General features: G+C 48.2%; 1 protein-coding gene across 1 annotated transcript in view; it reads left to right on the forward strand.

Annotated features, from left to right (window-relative positions):
- VAT1L (vesicle amine transport 1 like) overlaps positions 1–23610 on the forward strand; it is a 148661-nt gene that overhangs the window by 40809 nt on the left and 84242 nt on the right. Inside the window, exon 4 of the mRNA XM_042919752.1 lies at positions 21284–21426. Coding sequence (XP_042775686.1) covers positions 21284–21426 — 143 coding nt within the window. The remainder of the gene's footprint in view (positions 1–21283; positions 21427–23610) is intronic.

Genomic DNA, 23610 nt, shown 5'->3' on the forward strand with positions numbered 1-23610 from the left:
AGCAGGCTCCGTGCTGCCAGTGCAGAGCCCGACGTGGGGCTTGAATCCACGAAACCTCAAGATCATGACCTGAGCCGAAATCATGGGTCAGACGCTTAACTGGCTGAGCCACCCAGGCGCCCTCCACCCCCACTTAGCTATTTTTAATTGTGCTGCTGTCGGAAATGATGTTTTAATTGTCAAATTCCGATGTCCAACTTTTCAAATTTTGTGAATTTTTTTATTGAAACAATTTTTTTTTTTTATTTTTTTATTTTTATTTTTTTTTTTTTACATCTTGTTTTATTTTTTGAGGGACAGAGAGACACAGAGCATGAGCAGGGGAGGGGCAGAGAGAGACAGAGACACAGAACCCAAAGCAGGCTCCAGGCTCTGAGCTGTCAGCACAGAGCCCAATACTGGGTCTGAACCCATGTAAAGCAAGATCATGACCTGAGCCGAAGTCGGATACTCAACCTACTGAGGCACCCGCCCCATCAAGTTTTGTGAATTTTATGTGTAACATATGTATTATAGATACGTAAAATTAGGCATGGAAATCCATTTTGTTCTTAACTTTTTCACAAGTATGCTGTCGAATGCCTTGTACCCGTTTTTCAATTTATGCTCAGAGCAACACTGTGAGGTATATACTATGATCATCAATGCATTTTGAGATTTAGGACACTGAGGCTTGCTTAGGAAACGGAGGCGGCTCTCCAGAGTCGCATGCTTGGCAAAGACGGAGGTACAGAAATCACAGTCAGGTGGGTCTTTCTCTAAGCCTGTGTTTTAAACCACTAAGGTAGGTCGGGAGACAAGGAAGGTGACAGCAGGTAAGGGTCTACCCATCTGCTCAGTGCTTCTGCCTGTTGTCTATTTTGGGAGCATTGAAGCTACCTTGTGACCAGCTGTCTTTTTCAATGGCATATAGGGTCACGTTGGCCTGAGAAGCCAGGTGGCAGTGGGAGGGCAGGAGTGAAGCTTGGGCGGGGGTGGGGGAGGGGGGAGAGCGTTACTCCTCACTTGTCCGGAGCCCCGACAGAAGGTCGATCCCAGTAGGGTGGCCAGATTTAGCCAATACAGATTTTATCTGGCAATCCTTATTTCCCAGGGGCCCCCGAGTTCTCCCACAAAAAGTTCTGAACCTTCCAGGGAATTAATTACACCGGTGAGGCTGAAATCCTGGATTTGAGGCGATTAGGGGATACATCCAGTCAGGAATGCATTAAGGACGGCAAATATTTTAAGCCTGGAGAAAAGGCACTGAAAGGAGCCTTGTTCTCTAGAGCCCATCCCCACGACACGAAGCGGCTGCAAGTTCAGTGCCAAGACCCAGCCTCCCCTTCAGGGCCAGACAGAGACCAGTCTTACTCCCTGCTACTCAGGGCTCTCCTGTAGCCTCAGGACCCCGCAGCATGGAGAGATGACAGCACCTTGAAGCCCAGGGCTGGGAAGGGGGACAGTCGTGGGGATGGAGCCTCCTCTGACAGCAAGTGCACGACGCAGGCAGTGGATCCTATCTATGCACCTGGCAGACCTTCACTGGGCGTTTACTATGTGCCAGGCACCACGGCGGGGGTCTAGAATGCAGTGGCACATAAGGGAGACAGGCACAGAACCAAACGGCAAACAGATACCTATATACATATACCCTATTTTCTAAACATGTGTATGCGTATGTGTATATATACGGATATAGATGCACATTTTGTTTGTATAAATACACACATATTACAAGGTATTATGTAGTATTTATTGTTACGTAGTATAGGTAATTATATAAATATCCTATATTATATATAATATTTTACATCTCTACAAAGAAAGGCTCAAGATGCAGAGAGAGTAAACAGGAAGAAAGATGCAGATTGAATCTTCAAAGACGACCTCCCTGAGCGAATGACATTTAAGCAGAGACAAGGAGGCGATTATGTCAAAAGCAGGAAGCTCACTGTGGGCTTCAGGAAGCAGCACACACCCCAGGCAGGAATAGCTGATGGCCCTAAGTCACTGGAAGAGGGCTGTTCTCCTTGTCTAGTCACAGAGTCGGCTTGCTGGGGTCCAGGCTGCGACCCGCTAGGGCTGTGCGGCAGACATCCAGACGCCCTCCCACACCACATCCCTGCCCGAGGTCGGCGCGCAGTCCCGATTCATGCCGGCACTCACCGAGGTCATTCTCTCGTTTGAACTTGGCCCTTGCATGGGTAGGCTGGAAGCCTCTGGGAGTTACTGACCCGGGAGCATCCCTCAACTCATGAGCAAGGGGGTTGGGGGGCAAATTCCTGAGCTCCCTCCCCTCTTGATGGGATGATGAGTATTAGCATTGTCCACACGGTCTCTCGTCCCCACCAGCGATGGGTCCAGCTGTTCACCGGGGGGAGCCATTTTACAGGCTTCCCTCCCTCCCCTGCCTCTCTGCCCCACTTCCTCCTTCTTCCTCCCATCTTTGCGATCGATTCCCAAAGAAGCCGCACGCACACAGATCTGCATCTTAGGGTCTGCTCTGGGGGAACCAAACCATCTAACAAGTCATTCGTGATCAGCCAAAGGCTAACTCAAGCATCCCCTGCCCAACATCCTCTCCCACCAACCTCCGTATCTCCCGCCGTGCCCCTCTGCCCACCTTCCCCTTGGAACCGCATGCTTTTCAACCTGACAGCCTTTGCTGTTCCCTTCATCCCTCGGCCTGGAAGATTCCTGGTCATCATTTAAATGTCACTTCCTCTTAGAAGGCTTCCCTGCTCTCCCGTCTCTACACCTTCGACGTTGTTTTACTGATATCGCTTTGGCCAAACTCTATCCATCCATCCATCCATCCATCCATCCATCCATCCATCCAACAGATATGTACTAACTACCTCCATATGCCAAGCACTAGCATGCCACACTGCCCACGAGTCTTCCTGTCTAGATAGATCTTCTTGAGGTCAGAGTGAATCATTAGGCATCTCTGTGTTTCTAGCACATAACACGGGGTCCAGGCTGGAGTGGGCGCTTGGGAGACACTTGATCAAATTAAACTGGTAAACGTCACCTGTTCCAGGCAGACAGCATCTGTGTAACGATGATGAGGTTTTTAATTGTGTGGAGGAGGCTACATTTATTAAGTATGTAGAACTAATAAATGAGTCTGTTTTCATCAAATTGTGAACTACATGTAGACACAGTTTCATTACTTAATATGGCTTGTAAGCCATTAAACCAGCGACCATGTTTGATTTACCAATACCAAAATGAATTCTTCAAAGCAAAATGCCCGCAGCACACTCTACTTTATTAGCCTGTGGATCACGGAGTCTGAAATGCATGCTTTCCATTCCAGTCGTCTCTTTAGAACTGTGCTAAGCGTTTTGACCTTGTAATTTCATACTGGTAGCGTTGCCATTTAAAATACAGGATGCTTAGCACCTGGGCAGCTCGGTCCGTTAAGTGTCGGGCTTCGGCTCAGGTCGCGATCTCGTGGTTTGTGGGTTCAGGCCCCGCGTCGGGCTCCGTGCGGACCGCTCAGAGCCTGGAGCCTGGTTCGGATTCTGTGACTCCCTCTGTCTCTGCCCCTCCCCCGCTCGCTCTCTGTCTCTGTCTCTCTCAATAATCAAGAAACATTAAATAAATGAAAACACATGATGCAACCCTACCTACTGGCAATCTCTTCTCCAGAAAGATTCAGAGAGTTCGTCACACAGGGACCCAGTCTGTACTCAAACAATAAGCATTGACACTTTGTCCAACAATGTGCTAGACACAAAACCTACAGCAGCGGATAAACTAGATTTAGACTCTGCCTTCTGAAACTTACAGTCAAAGATCCATGTACAAAGGTGTTCATTGAAATACAGCTTACAGTAGTATGGCATTACAATTTCCTAGAAGACAGGGGTTGGTTAAAAGGCATTATAATAGACCTATATAATAGAAGATTCCCCAGGCATTCAAAATGATGAAGCTAGGGAATTTTTCACAACCCACAAAAATGCTTACAATATGAGCCTAGTAAGAAAAAAATAATGAGGGCACACAGTGGTATATTCAGTGTGATTCCAGTTCTGCCGAGAATCAAATATATATACATATATATTGCAAAAACTGCTGGCACAAAATCAGCCAGATTATGTCGAGTATTTATCGCTGAGATACGGCATTATGGTTGGTATTTTTAGAGTTTTCCGTATTTTCCAAATGTCATTCTTTACCATGGGCATGAACATGTGTTGCTTTCATAATAATACTTTTTAAGGAGCTGAACAGAGAGCAGACTAGATCCTTCCACCGCACAATGTGGCACTTCCTCCTCTCCCACATCAGAAGAGCTTACCAAGATGTTCGGAGTTTATGCTGTGCTTAGGGAAATAATAGCCTCAATCTTGCCAGGAGCTTTTGGGGAATGAGGAAGCAGACAGGAAACTCGGAAACCGTAAGTGGTTTATGTTTAGCTCCCTTGTGGACTGCAACCTATAAATATTTAGTGGACAAAAGCAGGGGGTGTACGAGAGGGGGACGGGAGACAAAAGCCCAGCCATCCACCTCTGCCTCTATCCCCCATGCTTCTGACATACACACATGTGGTCCTCAAACTGGGTTGCCCTGATACTGTTCCAGCAATGCATCTCAGAACCTTGGCAATAATGGGCCTGTGTGCATGCTTTTCCTCTGAGGATGCATACCCTGCCTGCCCACCAGAGTGTGGACTTGAGAGAGCTCTAAAAACGTATCATGCGATACAACTTGCCGTGTGTAAAGTGAGAAGGTTAAATGGATGCTGTTGCCTAAATAAAAACACCTATTTACTGGGCCGTGCAAGACATTTGGCTCGTGCGGACATGTAAAGAGAGTCCGATCAGCCACTAAGCGGTTCTGAAATCAAGCGGCGAAACCCAGGAGACCGGAGGATGACCGCGTTGGCTTTTCAGAGAGTGTGCAATATTGCTAGGCCGCGGTCGGGAATAGCAATGCGATTTCTCCCTACTTTTGTAGTGTTCTGCTCGTCTGTTTGATCTGTTCGAGTTCTGTTATGCAAAAGTTGGCTGCGAACACAGAAATACCTAGAACTGCCAGTGCTGAAGTGGAGGGAGGTGGTCCCACCATGCCACAATTCAGAGGATTTCCATCCTACCAGCTGTCGTCCACGGGACATAGTTCTATTTGCCAGTGACAAGACACTAAAGGGATTGGACATGGTCAGGCTGGAAAAAAGAAGGTTCAGGATATGAGAATGATGTTAGAGCGATCCAACAGAGTAGTAATACGGGGTGTGAGCCCCCTCAAGTGTATTGTTTTGTGCGCCATGACTCCCGGGAGCAAAGTCTACAGGGATTGAGTAATACGCTCAGAGCGCAATACCCCAGAGCGCAATATAAATGGGACCTTCAGAACCATTAGAGTTGCCCCCAAACAGAATGGGCAAACTGGAGGAGGCCATTCGTTCTCCATTTCCGTCTCATCAGTTTTCATCCTGGAAGGACAGAGCGGGAGCTGGGTTAGGCTTTCTGCGCTAGATTAGAGGGTGGAGGACCTAGAACATCTTTAGCTCTTAAAGACCATGAATCTCGGCTTTCGATGCTCTTCATGTTCATACCTTCTTGCCCCCCTGTGTGTGATGGCCCAGTCGGAGAGCTTGTTGGGGAAATGCAAGAGGAGTCAGAGTCCTTAGCCATAATATTAGCAGGTGCAGGCAGGATGCCCAACCCTTCATGAGATGGCATCCGTCACGCCTCACACCCGAGGGGCGGGCACCATCACCACACACGTGTGTGCAAAACGAACGTTCTGCAAGCTCACGTGAGCCGCACACTTCCCGAAGGCTAGTAAGTACAGTCAGGGGTATTTTGTAGTCAATCCGTGTCCAGAACCTGCTGTCTGCTCCTTGTATTCCTAGAAGTCTACTACGGTGCGCGGCACAAAATAAGCATGCACGGAGCATAACACGTTGATTTATGTGCTGAATGGAACAAAAGCTAAATGTAAAGCTTGTCAAACTGCAAAAATGGATACCATGAAAGGAGATGTATCAAAGAAGGAAGAGATGTCAAGAGATTTCCACCCATTCATTCATTCCCACACTTACGAACACCTTTCACGTGCCTGGTGCTGTGCAAAGGTGGGTGGGGGTCCCAGGAGTGTCCAGTAAGGATCTAGTGTTGGGCCTCGTGGTGTCACTGTAAGAGAGAGGGCTTGATAAACAACACTGAGGGTGGAATTCATTTTATACTTGTTGCGTTTACAAAGAAAGTCAGTGAACTTTGAAAGTTTGCTGTTGATTTGAAACAGCAGGACAAAGCGCCGGGAAGGGAGCTGCTCTTTAAAAAGATTTTTTTTAACATTTATTCATTCTTGAGAGTCAGAGTACAAGCAGGGGACGGGCAGAGACAGAGGGAGACACAGAATCCAAAGCAGGCTCCGGGCTCTGAGCTGTCAGCACAAAGCCTGATGCAGGGCTCGAACCCACAGACCGTGAGATCATGACCTGAGCCAAAGTTGGATGCTCAACTGACTGAGCCACCCCAGCGCCCCTAGTGAGGTGTTCTTTAGAGAGAGCAGGTTTGAGGACGGAGACGGAAAACATGTCAAGCAGACGGGACTGAACGTCCCTGTGGGAATTCCCGTCGGGAGACCAGCCTCTGCCCTTCACTTCCCCACAGGCCCGAAGATTGAACGTCCTCTCATCCAGAGCCATTCACTGCCACCCTCCCGCTGGGATGGGCTCTGCAACACCCAGTTCAGACCCTCAGCCGAGGGGTTTGAAGCCACAGGAAGTCCCGAGGTCTGATCTCTGAGGGCAGGCAGAGGAGAGCAGTGCTTTGAGAATTTGGGTATTTCGTGCCCCGGGGCCAATGCTTTCCAGTGAAGTCGTTGATCGCATCAGAAGGTCAGGCTCCTATTCCTGTCAAGAGACCCGGTTAATGAGGGGCCTTCAATGAACAGGGCTATCAGGAAAAGGCACGCAGGCAGACCCCTGAGTCGTGGAAACTGTCATCTCAGGTGAGGGCACTTACTTTCTGCCAGTCTCTGATGCACCTTGGTTCCCAAATCTCTGCGGTTGGGGCACAGGCAATATAGCAGAGGCACAAAGACGGGAGGAGGGATGTAAGCTTATACTTCCTAAGCCGCCACTTGGTACTCAACCCCAGGCAGAGCCTTCTCCATATACTATTTAATACTCAGGTCAATGCTGTGAAGCGGGTAATACGATCCCAACATTAGAGCTGAGCTGTCTGTTCAGAGTACTCGGGCCACCGTCCCTCCAGTAATGAGTGGTAGGTCCAAGGATCAAACTCCGGGTCTCACGGAGGCCTACACCTTCGCTCTCCTCTCCTGGCCACCTGGACTTACCTTGACTTAACGTTAAGGTGGCTACCCTCATAGGGTAGGGTGACCCAATCTGCCTAGGGCACCTCCGGCTTATGCTTGTTGGATGGAAAAAAATGAATAATAGCATCCCCCTTCACTCTCAAAAAGTATCCCAATTTAGACGATAAATTCTACGATCACTCCACCTAATCAGGTTTGGGTTGAAATAGATGCATTTATCAAAACCACAGCTCCAAACTGTGGGTACAAATTATAATTTGGCTGGAAATGTGCATCCGGCATCCTACTATGCAAATGTAATCATCCAGGAAATCTATTCAGATGCCCTGCATGGAAGGCAGCCAGCCTGGAAGTGGTTCCGCCCCGCCATGATTTGGAGTCCCGCGAAGGAGACTTTGCCATCTGGTGGGCTGGACTAGCTCCCCGGCTACGATTCCGGTCGCATGGTTGCTGGAGGCCAAGTCTCAGGCAACGTGGGAGTCTGTGAACGAGGGGATGGCCTGTGGCTACCTGTGATTTACATCGGTTGGGAAGTGGTACTGACAGGAGACACAAGACTTGATATGATCCTCACGAGGGCTGGTTAGTAGGGTCACCATGTGCAGCTGGGCAAGTTGTACACTGCACAGAAACACTCAACCCCTGGGACAAAAGAGGGATGCTGTTCTGTATTTTTTTATTAGATGTGGCTGCAAGAGGAGGCAGAGGAGAGGCTCAGAAAAACGAAAAGTGTACTATACTCATAGGTCCTAAAAACAGGACGCAAAGCATGCCGCAGAGGACCACATGGGAAAGACACCAGGGTGGTTAGGAGGAAGAAGACAGCAGCAGTGGATTCACTCAAGCCATGCCCTTTATTGGGGTCTCTGTGGAAATGCAAGGTGGGGCAGGGCGGGCAGCCTAGGATTGGCTAGTTAGAATAATTTCCGTGGGGTCTGGGCCATAGGGATGGTCTCTATTTGCCTGGTATCTAGCCCTGGGGTGATCTACACAGAGGAATATTGCCTCCTGGGATATATGGACCAGACAGAGGGGGTCTGGCTCTGGATTGGTTAGTTTGCGTATGGATGGCATGCTCCCAGCTGAGCCCTTTTTTATTTCCAAGATTGGCTAGCCCAGAGAAGGACCGGCTCCCCAGCCAGAAAGATTTTTTGAGATGCCAAGAACAACATGTAATTTACATCAGATTTGAAACATTTACAAGGTGGATGCCCCCACCTCCCCGTTGCCAGGGCTCCCGCTGTGCCTGCAGGAGGTAGGGGAGTGGGGACTGATGGCCATAAATCGAACCCTTCCAACCTAGCTACCTGCCCTGGAGCTGATAATCATAAATCCCAGGGGGCCTGAGAGGACACTGTATAGCCTGGAACTAGCAGGCTGAGGATCCTAACATAGGATGTCCAATCTTTAGTGTGGGAAGAGCAGAAAGGCCCTCCAATGGACTCTCTGCCTGGCACTATACTAACTAAATAGTCTGTGCTCACCAGCACTTAGCACGGTAAGCCCATTCTCCATTTTATTGTTCATTTTTTGGTACTAACTTGTTTTTAAGTTTTTATTCATTTATTTAGAGATAGAGAGCATGAGCCGGGCTGGGGCAGAGGGAGAGAGAATCCCAAGCAGGTTCTGCAGAGTCAGCACGGAGTCTGATGTGGGGCTCAAACTTGCAAAACCGTAAGATCGTGACCTGAGCCGAGATCAGGAGTCAGACGCTTAACCGACTGAGCCGCCCCAGTGCCCCTCACTCGCCACTTCATAGATGAGACCACCGAGGCTCAGAGCTGAAGTCTCTGTCCCAACTCACACAGCCCATCGGTGCTACATCAGGGTTTCAAATTCAGGTTTGCCCGACTCAGAGGTGCTCAGGCCACTTGTCATCGGGGGAAATGCAAACCACGGCCACAGCGAGATAACACCTCCCACCTGCTAGGATGGCTGGTCTCAAAAAAAACCAAAAAATGAGTGTTGGCAAGAATGTGGTTGAAAAAGGAGCACTGGTGCATTGTTGGTAGACGTGCAAATTGGTACACCCATTATGGAAAAGACTATGGAGGCTCCTCAGAAAATTAAAAATAGAACTATCGTATGACCCGGCAATTCCGTTTCTGGGTATCCACCTAAAGGAACCGAAATCACAATCTTAGGGAGATATATGCCGTCCTATGCTCATAGCAGTCTTAGTCAACACAGCTGAGACGTGGAAACAACCTAAATGTCCGTCAGCAGATGGACGGATCAACAAAATGTGGTGTAGACATACAACAGACTATCATTCAGCCTTAAGAAGCAGGGATTCCTGCCCTTTGTGACACCATGGCGGAACCTGGAGGGGATGATGCTACATGGAAATGAGCCAGACCCGGAAGAACAGATGCTACGTGATCCCACGTCTACCAGGGATCTAAAACATCCAAACTCACAGGAGCAGAGTGTGAAACGGTGGTGGCCGGGGGCTGGAGGAGAGGAGATGTAGCAAAGGGGTCACGGTTTCCGTTACGCAAGACGACTGAGTCATAGAGATCTCGTGCACAGCCCAGCGCCTCTAGTTAACGATACCACGTTGAATACTTAAAGATTTGTGAAGAGGGTAGGCCTTAGGCTAAATGTGATCTCAGAAAAAGAGAAAAGAGGGAAGGAGGGCATTTTAGAGGTGAAGGTGAAGTTGGTGGCATTGGTTATTATGAGAGTTTCATGGGATGTATGCATTAAATTCATGAAGACGTATGTATTAAATACATACAGCTTTTTTCTTGTAATCACACCCCAAGGTTTTCTTTTAAGTCCCTATTCTCCTCTCCCTGGATGCTGAGCTGCCTCATGTAGGGCGCTCGGAGATGCTGTGCTCCAGCCCTTCCTGCCCACATGAGAAATTCGAGGTGGGAAGGGCCGAAATGGCAGGAGGGAGCTCAGGGCTCAGCAGTTCTGCTCCTGTGTGTCCAGGGCTCCCTTTGGAGCCAGCCTGTTTCGGGTCTTGTCCTGAATCTCCTACCATCTATGTCCCCCTAAGGCCCCACTTCTGTGTCTCCCTCAACCCCCGTCTTGGGGCTGTCCCTCCCTACTGCTCAAACGAAAGTACGCCCTGTCGTTGGGCCCGCGAACACAGCATGAAGTGATACCAGACCGGCCTCCCTCTCGATCAGAGCAGAAGGCTGAGCTGCCACCAGCACATCATCCCAGTCATCATCCCAGTGGGACCACCTCCTAGGAGGAACTTTGGAAAAGCGAAAGTCCCCTGCCTGCCACCCTCAGTCCCTAAGCTGCCTGCTGTGCTTGGTGACAGACAGTCTGTAGGAGGCCCAGCTGTGCCGACCAAGGGTTTCAGGCCCAAGTGGGGAGCGGGGCTCATGCCTGGCAGCAAGAGTCACCCCTGCCAAATCCCTTCACGAACACATCCCTCTGTCCGCAGAGGTGGCCAGATTCTCAGAAGCTGGGAGGTGGGCATGGGTGGGCGGGGCAAGAACAGGGCAATGTCTGCAAGCCTCTGAGCTGCAAGGAACCAAATGAATCCAACTGTTATCAGGCTCTGGGGGCTCTTTGAGAAATACAGTGCAACCATGGCTTGCGAGCATAATTCGTTTCAGAAACATGCTTGTAATCCAAAACACTTGTATATCGAAGCGCATTTCAAGAACCGTTGGCTCAGTTGTGATCACGTGACGTTTGGCATCATGTACTACTCGTATCGCGAGACATCGCTCGTTTATCGAGTTCAAATTTATTAGAAACGTTTGCTCATTTTGCGGGAACACTCGCAGAACAGGTTACTTGCAATCCAAGGTTTTGCTGTGTCTTTCCTCTGCCCGCATCTTGTGCCCTAACATTCTTTCTACTCCATGTATATGGTTGAAAAGAAAAACAAGAAAATGTTTACTCCTGGCAGGCATGGAAATTTCCCCCCTTCACCGATGTAAAGTTGTAACTGCCAAATGGATGTGGGGTTGACCTTGTCCACATCCAACCAAGAAGATAAAGCAAAGAAGGGCTTATATTCCTAGTCCCAGCCCTGGATTGCCCTCTGACCTCATGGGTCTTCTCTGACCTATGCTCTTTGTTCTCTAAACTTCTGTTTACTGCTATTTCCTGCATTCAACACACGGTCACTGAGATCTAAACAGTGGGCTCAATGCTTTGGATACAGAGGGGAATAAGATGTGGTCTTCTCCTTAAGGAGTTGACATGTGGTGGGGGATATGATAAGAGATTCTTTTCTTTTTAATTTTTTTTAATGTTTTATGTATTTCTGAGCGACAGAGAGACAGGGTGTGAGTGGGGGAGGGACTGAGAGAGAGAGGGAGACACAGAAGCCGAAGCAGGCTCCAGGCTCCAAGCTGTCAGCACAGAGCCTGATGCGGGGCTCGACCCCACAAACCGTGAGATCACGACCTGAGCCAAAGCTGGACGCCTAACCGACTGAGCCACCCACGTGCCCCTAAGAAAGAGATGTTTTAAAAGGAGGAGAGACAGAGGTGAAGGAGGAAGAGAAAGGAGGAGGAGACAAGGGAGAGGAGGGGAGGGGAGAATCATAGCACAGTAAAAGATGGTTGGGTAGTGATGTGTGTGAGTTTGGGGACAAAGCAGGAGACATTTACCCTTCTCAGGATCTCCGGGAGGGCTCCCCAGAAGAGGAGGACTATGGAGGGGGCGGAGCGTGTTTATTGAGCACCTGCTCTGGGTCATCCCTGGGGAATCACATCACTTATGTTGCTTCCTTTGCCCCACATTTGACCCCTTGAGGTGGACGTTATCATCCCCGACTTAAATAAGGGGAATCTGAAGCTCAGCCAGGTCAGGCAGCGGCTCCAGGACTGAACTGGGTGTGGGGTCCAGGAGCTGTAGCTTGCTCTGCAACCTCTGATGGGTCTCATTTGTATGAGATTGTCCCGATGGTCCAGAACAAAGAACTCCGGCTTAGTGACAAGAAGGCAGTCACTTCCGGCAGCTAGTACTTAGCCTTTCTGAGCCTCAGTTTCCAATTCCCAGCAGGAAAACCTTCTGTAAATTCGTGGATCTCTCGGAGCCTCCATTTCTGAGCCCGGCTTCATGATGGGAATACGATGTTGGGAGGGTAGAACGAGGTATGTGAAGGGCCTGCAGTGCTAGACAAAGGGTGGCCGGTAAGAGATGTTCCCCTACCTTCTCTCCTTGTAGCCCTTCAGACTCACCCCCAGGTAATGCGGGTTCAACTCTTGTCGCTGGTATTGCTGTGTGACTTTGGACATTTCTAGGACTGCTCTGTGCCTCCGTTTTTTCATCTAGAGAGTGAGGAGGCCATGATGCAGACCAAATGAACTGTGTTTGTGAGCGGTTAGACTGCCTGGGCACACAGCAAACTCAGTGCAGGTGAGGCCGAATAAAGAAACCTACATTCTTCATCACTCCGCTCTACTGCGTCTCCACTGAATGCCTCTGACATGAGCTCAGTGCCAGGAGGAGCAGAGGAAAGGGTTTAAATATTCGCTCTTGTACTTGCCTGATGGGCAGAGCTGTGAAAGGCTTGGAAAACCTGGATGTTCAGCAGCAAAGCTGAGGCCTGGGGAGCAGGGAGGCTGGAGTTCTCCAAGCATCCAGAACTTCAGGCCCTGCTAATGGGGATGAGCGATTATTTTTTCTCTTCTGACACCTCTGACTCACAGAAGACTGTGTTAGTCATGCCTTGATCTATAGGATCCCACATACTAAACCCACGGGCTGTGATGTCAACCCCAACTCGGAACAGAGGGTTGTTATGATGCCATCTATCAATGACCCAGTTGGTAGAAGGGAAACTTTACAGAGCGCTAGACCTCAGCAAGGGCTGCGTATTAGAATTATGTATACTGTAAGTAATAGACTTTATACTATAAATATGTGTTAATACTAAGGCTCCACCTTGGTTTTAAATAAAATACCTCATATTAAAGGAGGCGCCTGGGTGGCTCAGTCGGTTGAGCATCTGACTTCGGCTCAGGTCATGATCTCATGGTTTCTGAGTTTGAGCCCCGCATTGGGCTCTCTGCTCTCAGGACAGAGCCTGCTTTGAAGCTTCTGTCCCTTTCTCTCTCTGCCACTCTCTCACCCCACCGCCTGTCAAAAATAAATGAACTTAAAAAAAAAATCCCATATTAAGATATTCTGAGCATTATGGGGGCCTTAGCAGTAAATTATGTGCTTTTAAAGGATGATACATATTGGTGGTTCTCAATGTGAGCTGATTCAGAATCTTCTGGAAGGCTTGTTAAAACTCAGATGACCAGGCCCCATCCCCAGAGTTTCTGATTCTGTAGATCCCGGGTGGAACCTTCTAGCAAGACTCCAGGTGGTGTGGGTGCCGCTGGTTACGGCACCACGTGTCGAGAAGCACTGATCTATAAAATAAATAAAAGTGGGAAATAAAGGTATTATCTACCAAGTCTTCCCTGGAATGTGTCTACTGCTTTTTGGGAGTAAAGAGAAGTTTCCCCACTTCTAACCTGAGCAGTCGATTCCTCCCTTTCTCTCATCCTTCAGCCGTGTGCCGCTGACGCTTCTTTGCTATGGAAACTGTCCGCACATGTATGTCAACGGGAGTGCCATGCGTAGTGCCACAGGTGTGCGGTGACAAACAAGAAAAACCTGATTTTTAGAGCCTACTAGGTGAGAACGTAGAATGTTCTTTGCTGCCTTTGATGGCGGGTCACGTGGATCAGCCCCCACAGTTGGATTTGAATTTTCTCTCCTTATAACAATCAAGTCAACTGGATTGTTGAACAGGCAAATGACAGCACTGATCTGTAATCAGTGTTTCTAAACCTGTGTCTAAATCCCATGTGGGAATTCGTATTATCATAAGACAAGAATAAGGCTGGCCCGGGTATCCAGTGTCCTAGATTTTGTGATAACGCTCAGTTATCTTTCTTGGACTAAGTAAGTGCATCTATGCATTGATGAAGATGGAAAATAAAATGACGGTTCTTTGGAAGAAAACAATCTTGCTTCACCATTCACCCTAGGATTCTTCTTGGTACATTCACAAGCTCATTTTGCTAATTCTTTTCCATTCTTTGAGTATATAAGTGGCTGTGGTTTCCATGAGCTGTGTAAAAGGGAAAACAACTTTTGGAAGAGATAAACGTAACCCTATTTTTTTTAAGTTTATTTATTTTAAAAGAGAGAGAGAGAGAGAGATTGAGAGAGAGAGAGAGAAGGCACACACATGTGAGCGGGGCAGAGGCAGAGAGAGAGAGGGAGAGAGAGAGAATCCCAAGTAATCTCCATGCTATCAGCACAGAGCCTGACACGGGGTCCGATCCCATGAACGAAGAGATCAGGATCCAAGCCAAAGTCAAGAGTTAGATGCCCAACCGACTTGGCCACCTGGGCGCCCCAAATGTAAGGCTATTTTTCAAATGATCTCAGAAATGGTCAATGGTCAAGTTAGCAATAGAAAAATTTCACCCTTTCATCAGACTTAGGGTAATGAGTGAACTTGCATTCTCTTTGGGAGGTGTCCTCAAACAGACTTTCTTTAGCAGCTGAAGAATTGGTCTGTGTGTGCTAGAAATCTTAGGACTGGAGAGGACAGAGAGACCAAGTCTGGTTTCCGTTTTATCTATTCTCTCCCGCATATTTCCCCTTTAGTTCATACCTCTTGTTTTCTGTACATTTGAAAAAACACAGTGCACCAGTGTGGTCTGATCCCAGTGGTTCAGTGTTTGAAACTGGTGTTCGCAGCCTACAGGTTTCAGGCTACTGATTGTACTTTTAATTGTAAACTTATTTTATTAATACGGTTGCCTTTATAGGAATGCAAGCTCCGAGATGACAGGGACTATATATAATTTGTTCTCCTTTCTCTTTCTAGCGCCTCTCATAGTGTCTGATCCATTAGAGGCACTTATTAAATAGCCCCAAATTATTCACTGAATGAATAACTCAGTGAAAAAACAGAGGGGCCAAGATTCAAAGGATGAGTAGGCATCAGCCAGGAGAAAAGACAGGGAAAAGGATTCCAGGCAGTGGAAATTGCATGTGCAAAGGTCCTGTGGGTGATAAAGGAGTGGCGCTTAGGAAAGACTAAGCATTTTTCCAAATGGCCAAAGGTAGAGTTTGGGTGTATGATGAGAAACAAGTCTGAGGAGGAAGAGGTTATTCGTGTGATAGAGAAAGTTACCCATTCTTTGTGTCTTAGTTAGTTGAGTCTCTGATGCTGATTTCTGAATCCCAGTGCACTGACAGGATCAACTATCCTAAATTCCCATCGAAGGGGTAATCAGAATTTCAGCCAAGCTCAGTCCTAATTCCAAGGCACTGATAGCTAAAAAAGTGCCACTTAGTGAGTACTTAGTATGTACCAGGCAGTGTACTAAGCCCTTTACATAGATGCATTCATTCCTCTAATCATGTGTCTGCTGTGCCTGGCTTTTCTGGAATAGGATCTTACCTTGAACCAGCAGTCTCTTGCTAAGAGTCAGATTTCAGTGGCCCAAAACAGCTCCCTTTCAACTGCCGTCCCTGGATTTCTCATGGCTGTCCTCTGCCTGAAGGAACCTCAGCAGCCCTGAAATTAGGATTGAGCTGGCTGAAATCTGTTCACCCGTATGAACCCAAGACAAAGCTATCGAAAGAGTAGATCAATGCAGCCTTCCAGACTGATGCCAAAGATCCTTGGTTTTCACTAGGATTTCAGTTCCAGGTCAGCAACTCGAGTGCTTAGCTGGACGGATAAGAAGACTAACAGAGTGGCTTTGGAGTCAGGGAGACCTGAGTGTGACCCCCAGCCTTATCACGTACAAGCCGTATTACCTTGGACAAGTTCCTTTCCCCGTCTGAACCCCCGTTTTCGGGCATAAAAGGGAAATAAAAGTATTTACTCTAAAAGCGGTTTGAGGATTTAACGAAGCACGTAAGCACAGTGCCTGGCATATGGGGAGACAAGGGGACTGTCAGCTGCTGTACTGGCTGTATCGCCAGCCACAGGGGAGAGAAGAGGCTTGCTGTGGAATTCTTACGCTCTAGAGAGAGAAAGGAAAAGAAATTAAAAACAAGTACATGCAGATCTCTATTTGCTGCTGTTGCTGGGAGAATGGATTGTCTTGTTCATCGTATGTTCTGGGTCTGCAGGTAAATTGCAAAATCCTTTTTATTGAAAATTCATTCCGCCTTCCACAAATGTTTATTGAGTCCGTGCTATTTGCTAGGCACGTGGGAGAAACGAGGATAAATTAGAGGCACTCACCTTGGGAGTTGGAAGAGGGAGAGTACAGATTCGCTATACATGTGAGGAAAAGCACACATTGTGCTTAAATACAGAGTGCTGAGTATTATTTACTTTAGATCACTGAGGATCTTGCAAGGGCCTCTCATTGCCTTAGTGAATTAATAGCTCAAGCGGGGGGGGGGGGTGCTACAAACAGGTGTCCACTGAATTTGGTTTTCCACCCATTGTTATTTACATAAGAATATGTTATCATATAATATCGTGTAGAATACTTGCATGTTTTGCTATTTACATTATATATTATATGACTATATACTATTTTATTATCATACTAATATTTTACAAATGGAGTATTATATACTAAAATTACTATTTATATACATGTACACGTTTATATAATACTGATTCTACATATACATATACTAATTATATATTCTAATTATACGTATTTATATTTCTGCATTTTATATTATGTAAAATACTCATAGATGCTATATAAATATATAAGTAACCCAGTTACTTATACCATCTCAGTTTGCTACCACAGGTTTCTTTTTATTTAAAGTGGAAACGGTGGGGCACCTGGGTGGCTGTTAGTTAAGCGTCCGACTTTGGCTCGGGTCATGATCTCACGGTTTGTGAGTTCAAGCCCCACGTCAGGCTCTGTGCTGACAGCTCAGAGCCTGGAGCCTGCTTCGGATTCTGTGGCTCCCTCTCTCTCTCTGCCCCTCACCCACTTGTGCTCTGTCTCTCTCCCTCTCTCAGAAAATGAACAAACGTTCAAAAAAATTTAAAAAAACAAAATGGAAATGGTAAAGTTCTGCTTGGGTGAGATACTAGATACGTTAATCGAATCTGTGCTCTACTCCTACTCTGCGATGCTAAAGGACGTAGCAATCTGCAAACTGATGAGGGACTTCCCTGTCACATCACATTCCGGTTTCTCATGCATTCATTCATCAGGTGTTACCAAATCCGTTTTATGTGTCAGGCTCTGCCCTGGGCACTGGGGTACAGAGCCAGATATATGGCGCGGTCCCTGGCCTCATGGGGCTCACAGACAGATCAGTTAGCAGCCACAGAAAGCCGTGGTGGCTGCTGTCCCAGAGGAAGGAACCCCAGGTCTATGGTAGCACTAAAGGAGGGAAGAAGGGAAGGTGGAGGCAAGCGCCTGGGGGAGGTTTTCTAGAAGAGGAGTTGCCTAGGTGGTGGGGGGCCGGGGCGGGGGGGAGGGGCTGTGGTCTGAAGAAGAAAGTGGGAAGAATAGGCATGGATAGGGAGGGGACAGCCTGTGAGAAGCTAGTGTCGATGCTACAATAGCGTTACACGTTCAGGAGAATGGGATCGTGAATTTGCTGCTTCTGCTGACGTAATAATAATAGCAAGAAAACATAACAGCATTCAAAGTAGTAGTGACAGCAAATACTGAGCATTCTAAGCCCTTGGATGCGTTATATCAAATCATCCCACAAAAACCTTATATATAGCATTACACTCTCCATTTTAAGATGAAAGACCAGAAGAACTGACATGTTACTCAACGTTGCTCAAATGGTGGGTACAGGAGATCAAAGTCTGCTATCTTACCCTACTGGCCTTGGACTGGGTGCCTAACCTCTGTGAACCTCAGTCTCCTCCTCACGAAAATTAGGTTTGAGGTTCGTTCTGAGGACACCACGGAATGAGGGTCACACAGCACTGGGCTCGGCGAATGGCAATCGGGGGTGGATTGAGGGCCCTGTCTTGTTAGGGAGCAGAGACTGGGGAAGTGGAGGGAAGCCATGTTAGTGAGATAGACTGGGCCACCTGCCAGAGGGCCGGCCCGTGGGATAAACCGAAGGGTGTGCTTTTCTTTCTGAAAGCCAGTGATAGGCATTGGGAAGCTTTGCGACCAGTCACGAGATGCTCAGGTTGAGTTTGAGAAAAACCACTCTGTCCAGAGGATGACATGGACACAGCCAGGCCAGCCAGAAGGGTGGTGTCATCATCCAGGTGAGGGAACGCAACAACCCAGACTACGAAGTGATGGTCACAAGGGTGTGGAGTGGATGCAGTACACTAACTGGATGTGAGGCCAAGGGACCAAGAGGAGTCCGGCGACCCCCAGACTCCTGACTTCAGCCGAGGGACAGGCGAATGGTACAGTTTTCATCCACTGAGGCAGGAGGTACAGGAAGAGGAATGTTACGGGTTGAACCATGCCCCACCCCACTGATATGGGGAAGTCCTGAGCGCCACTATCTCAGAATGTGTCCTTATTTGGCAGTAGGGTCCTTAGAGAGGTAATCAAGTTTAAATGATAGGACTGGCGTCCTTCTGAGAACGGGGGGAATCTGGACACAGGTTGGCGTAGAGGGAAGACCATGTGAAGAGGCCTTGGGAGAAGAGAGCCATTTACAAGCCAAGCAGAGAGAGCGGGATCAAACCCTTCGCTCGTAGTCACTGGAAGGACGCAACCCTCCCGACGCCTTGATTTTGGACTTTCTGACCTCCACAAGTGGGAAGCAAATTTGTTGGCTGAGCCACCCAGTTTGCGGTATTATGTTACAACAGCAACAAATCTGAGGCTCGGTGGGGGGGGGGCCCAGAGATAGAGATTAGGGTGCCCTGTTGATTCCCGATACTCCCACATCCATCCACAGCACAGTGTGACCAGTACATAATAGGAATTTGGAAAAGTAGCTGTGTGAATAAAAGTCATGTTGGCCTAAGGACAGTGGGCAGGAGGGATCAACTAGTTCTGATGTTTCATCCCAGCACAAAAGAGGTTAACCCTCTAAACCCTGTCGAGTTTTAGAGGACTGCTGCACTGGTTGTTGATATTTCCGCTCACCAAGAAGGAGAGTCCCGTATTTGTTCTCTAAAATCAAATGAAAAAAAAGACAAATTAACCAAATACCAAAGCTATTCTTAGAACACAGAATGATAGCCTGTCTGGAGTCTTAGGTTCATGCCCATGTCCTAAAATGTTGACCTCCAAATCAGTAACAGGTCTATTTTAGGCAGCAGCTTCAAAATCTGCTTAGCTTAAAATGTCAAAATAAGTAGACAGCAAGGCATTATAGAAAATGGCAAATAACTAGAAGTTAGGAGACCTTGCTTTGAATTTCAGATCTGCCTCTGAAAACTGAGTCACCTTAACCTTTCTGAGTCACCTTTCCCTCGTCTGTAAAACAATGATGGGGTGGGGATAATTGGATGATTTTCCAGCTCTGACATTCTATGATTCTCTCAGTGTTGCCTTTCATTGCGAATGTTGGGAAGAAAAAAAAAAAAAAAAACATTTCCAGAAATAGGCCTGCCAACCTGATTTAGTCCACCAACATGAAGGCATGTAATGAAGTGTTAGGCAGAAGTTGCATTTCACAGGTGACTTTGGTAGAATAATTTCTGCCTCCTTAAGATGGCAGGTGGAAAACTGGAAACAGTACTTGGTTTTGGAAGGCACCTTAATTACCAGCAAACTGGGTTTTACTGGAAGATTTCTGACTTCCCATGATCGCAGGATTTTGTCCAATGACTTACATTTCTGACCCTGTTGAAACAGGACATGGAAAACCACCCATGTCTAACTACATGGGTAATTTCTCTTAGACCCCTCAGTATTTAAACCTCATGCATTGGGCTCTTCCTCATATGCCTGGACATCCCAGCCCCAAAGGAGTACAGATGATTCAGATTTACGGAGTGCCTCATTTTAAGTGTCATGTGTTATGCCAGGTGCTTGACCCGTGTGACATATTGCCTCATTTGACACACCGTGTAGCCGATCCCGTCACCGTATCTTCTCCACGGTCAACATTGCTGACGGTTGTTGACTTAGGGCTTCCGTCCGGCTGTGGGAGCATGCTTGCCTCCACAAGCCAGAGGTGCCTGGGAGATACCGCTGTAGAAGCAACCCCCGACTGATACAGAGGGGAATTCGGGGGATCAAAATACTCCAGCCTCCTCACCATGTGGTTGGGATACCTCTGAGTGTATTCTACACTTGTGCACGGGGGTCCTCAGAGGGACCGAGTTCCAGTTACCCACTGGGTGCTGCCTTGAAAGCACACCCTTTATTGGCCGCCTTCGATTTGTGTCTTGATACCCTGCTATTTCCTGTGGTCATATTCCAGATGAGGTACTTGCTCTCAAATCTTTGCGTCGGGGTCGGCTTCGGGGGAATCCAAACCCAAACAGCTCCCGGGACCCGTATGGAGCAGGTACCATTACTGCTAAGGTTAGATGAGGAGCCTGAGGCTCAGTGTGGTTAAAATGATAGTTGTTGAGGGGCGCCTCGGTGGCTCAGTTGGTTAAGCGTCCGACTTCAGCTCAGGTCATGATCTCACAGTCTGTGAGTTCGAGCCCCGCGTCAGGCTCGGAGCTGACAGCTCAGAGCCTGGAACCTGCTTCGGATTCTGTGTCTCCCTCTCTCTCTGCCCCTCCCCTGCTCATGCTCCATCTCTCTCTGTCTCAAAAATAAATAAAAACATTTAAAAAAAAAATGATAGTTGTTGAGTCTTGATACCGTGGCTTTGCTGGCTTTCGCGGACTTTCCTCCACCACCCCTAGTTGTCGGCCAAGGGAGGCTCTGTCCCCCCCGGGGACATCTTGACATTTCTGGTGATCAAAACCGAAGGGAGCTATTGGCAGCTAGCAGGTGGAGGCGGGACATGCTGCGTAGGCACCTTACAAAGCCCAGCGGAGCCCAACAAAGACTCATCCAGCCTCAGAGAGGTCAATAGCGGCAAGGTTGGGAAGTCCTGCCCTACACCCAGCGAGACCGGTTGTCGGGCGGTGACCCTCCCGTGTGACCGGTGTCTTGTGTTTCGCTTCCAGGGTCAAGCTGTGGCTCAGCTGTGTTCCACTGTCCCCAATGTGACTGTCTTTGGAACAGCTTCCACTTTCAAGCACGAAGCAATCAAAGGCTCCATGACCCACCTCTTTGACAGAAATGCAGACTACGTGCAAGAAGTGAAAAGGTAAGGCGTGTCCTCTAGGGAGGGCCAGGTTGGTCCTTGCTTTTCTGCCTCTTAAAAAAGCCAGCGGCGCTCATTTAGACGAGGGCCGGTGATAGTAACAGTGACAGTAATACTAGGAAACATACGCCGGGGGCTTGGTAACACCAGCTCTGTGCTGAACACTTCACACGTATGAGCTCGTTGGATTCTCGCAACCCTGTTGGTACCGCCACGTGGAGAGGGCGATACTGAGGAGCAGTGCGGTCGGGTGACCGGCGGCGCGAAATTACGATAGCTGCTCTAACGCGACCTGAACGCAGAGAGGGTTATTTCTCATTCACTCACATACCAGACCAAGGACACGCGGACTCCAACCTGGGTGTGACCGAGGGCCGCCGAAGGGCCAACATGGTGACATGATCAGATTGGAGTTTTGAGGAGTGCAGAGAATGAAGGGGGGTGGGGGGTGGGAGGCTGCAGGCAGGGAGATCATGTTGTTCATCTCCTACGGCGGGGAACGTTGGTGTCTAACCCGACTCACGATCCAGGAGCCACCGGCTATGGCCTTGTGCACGTCAACATAGGGAATCAGGTAGAAAACCCAGCTGCCTTGAGATGATTTGTGGGTCACACCTCTGCTGCTGCCCTTCTCCACCCCCAGCTCCTGAGGGGTTTCAGAGGTGTCTCAGGGCCGTTTTTCTGGTCTTTTCTTTGCCCAACAGTAAGTTGTAAGATACAGAGAAATTCAGCCGTCCATCTAGCCTCATACTAAAGAACTTACTGCAACCTGAAGGACTAGAGGAAGAGAGGTCTGGTGAGGGTGACAGACTGAGACCAGATTAGGTGAAATTTGGGGACTTTTTTGGAAAGGAGAGCCTTCTGATGGTCTGGATTTTCAGATTTGTTTAAAAAAAATTTTTTTTTCATGTTTATTTTTGAGGGAGAGAGAGAGAGACAGAGTGTGAGCAGGGGAGGGGCAGAGAGAGAGGGAGACACAGAATCTGAAGCAGGCTCCAGGCTCCGAGCTGTCAGCACAGAGCCCGATGCAGGGCTTGAACTCACGAACCGTGAGATCATGACCTGAGCTGAAGTTGGCCACTTAACCCGCTGAGCCACCCAGGAGCCCCTCCGATTTGTTTTTTTTTTTAATATTAAAGATTTGTACAGAGTTCAAGGCTGTCCAGATATCTCCAGTAGGACATGGAAAGAGAGCTCCAAAACTCGATATTAGAAGTTCGCCACCTGTTTCTCACATATGTACACACTGCAGGCATATTTTAAAGACTTCCGGCATAGACTTTCGCCTATTTCCGTAACCCTCAGGTAGCTCTTCCTTTTTGTAACTTGCATCTCTGGAGTTGTGATCGGGAAAACGGACTGCCAGTGTCCCTCCAGCAGTCTTTGCCTTTATCCCCTTAAGTGATATTTTGGCAAACATCCTTTCCTCCATTCGTACCCTGACCTGCTTACTACCAAGTGTCTCTGATGGGCCAGGGGCTGTGCTAGGGCAGAAGATCCGGCAAAAAACTACCTTGAGCGTCACTATCTTTGTGGAGCTTTGAGTCTAGTTGGGGAAGAGGGATAAAAACACTATTTTAAAAATGGATTGGTTTATGCTTTTGATACGTGCTCTGATGGAGACATACAGGCTGCTGGTGAACATACGCAGACAGGGAGATTAGACATAGCATCCGTCCAAGAGTGAGACTCGGGCTGAGCATTAAAGGATGAGAAACGGGCCAAAGGAACAGCATTTCTGACCAAGTTGAATAGCACGTGCTAAGGCTCAGGGTCAGGAAAGACTTGGTTAAATTCAAGAATCTGAAAGGAGACCAGAGCAGCTGGGGGTACTACAGTGTGGGAAGCAATGGGAAAACTGGGTCAGGAGGTAGATACTCTTCTGAAAAAGTGACAGTCTGGGGCACCTGGGTGGCTCAGTAGGTTGAGCTCAGGTCACAACTTTGGCTCAGGTCACCATCTCCTGGTTTGTGGGTTCAAGCCCCGCATTGGGCTCTGTGCTGACAGCTCGGAGCCTGGAGCTTCAGATTCTGTGTCTCCCTCTCTCTCTGCCCCTCCTCTGCTCACGTGCTCACTCTCAGAAATAAATAAATATTAAAATATCAAAAAAAAAAGGGACAGTCTGCCTTCCCCATTTTCCATGGAGAATTTTCCCATCCCCTTATCCCTTTACTGTCCTCGACCTAC

This window comes from Panthera leo, chromosome E2 (genome assembly GCF_018350215.1).
Source record: "Panthera leo isolate Ple1 chromosome E2, P.leo_Ple1_pat1.1, whole genome shotgun sequence".
Classification (NCBI taxonomy): domain Eukaryota; kingdom Metazoa; phylum Chordata; class Mammalia; order Carnivora; family Felidae; genus Panthera; species Panthera leo.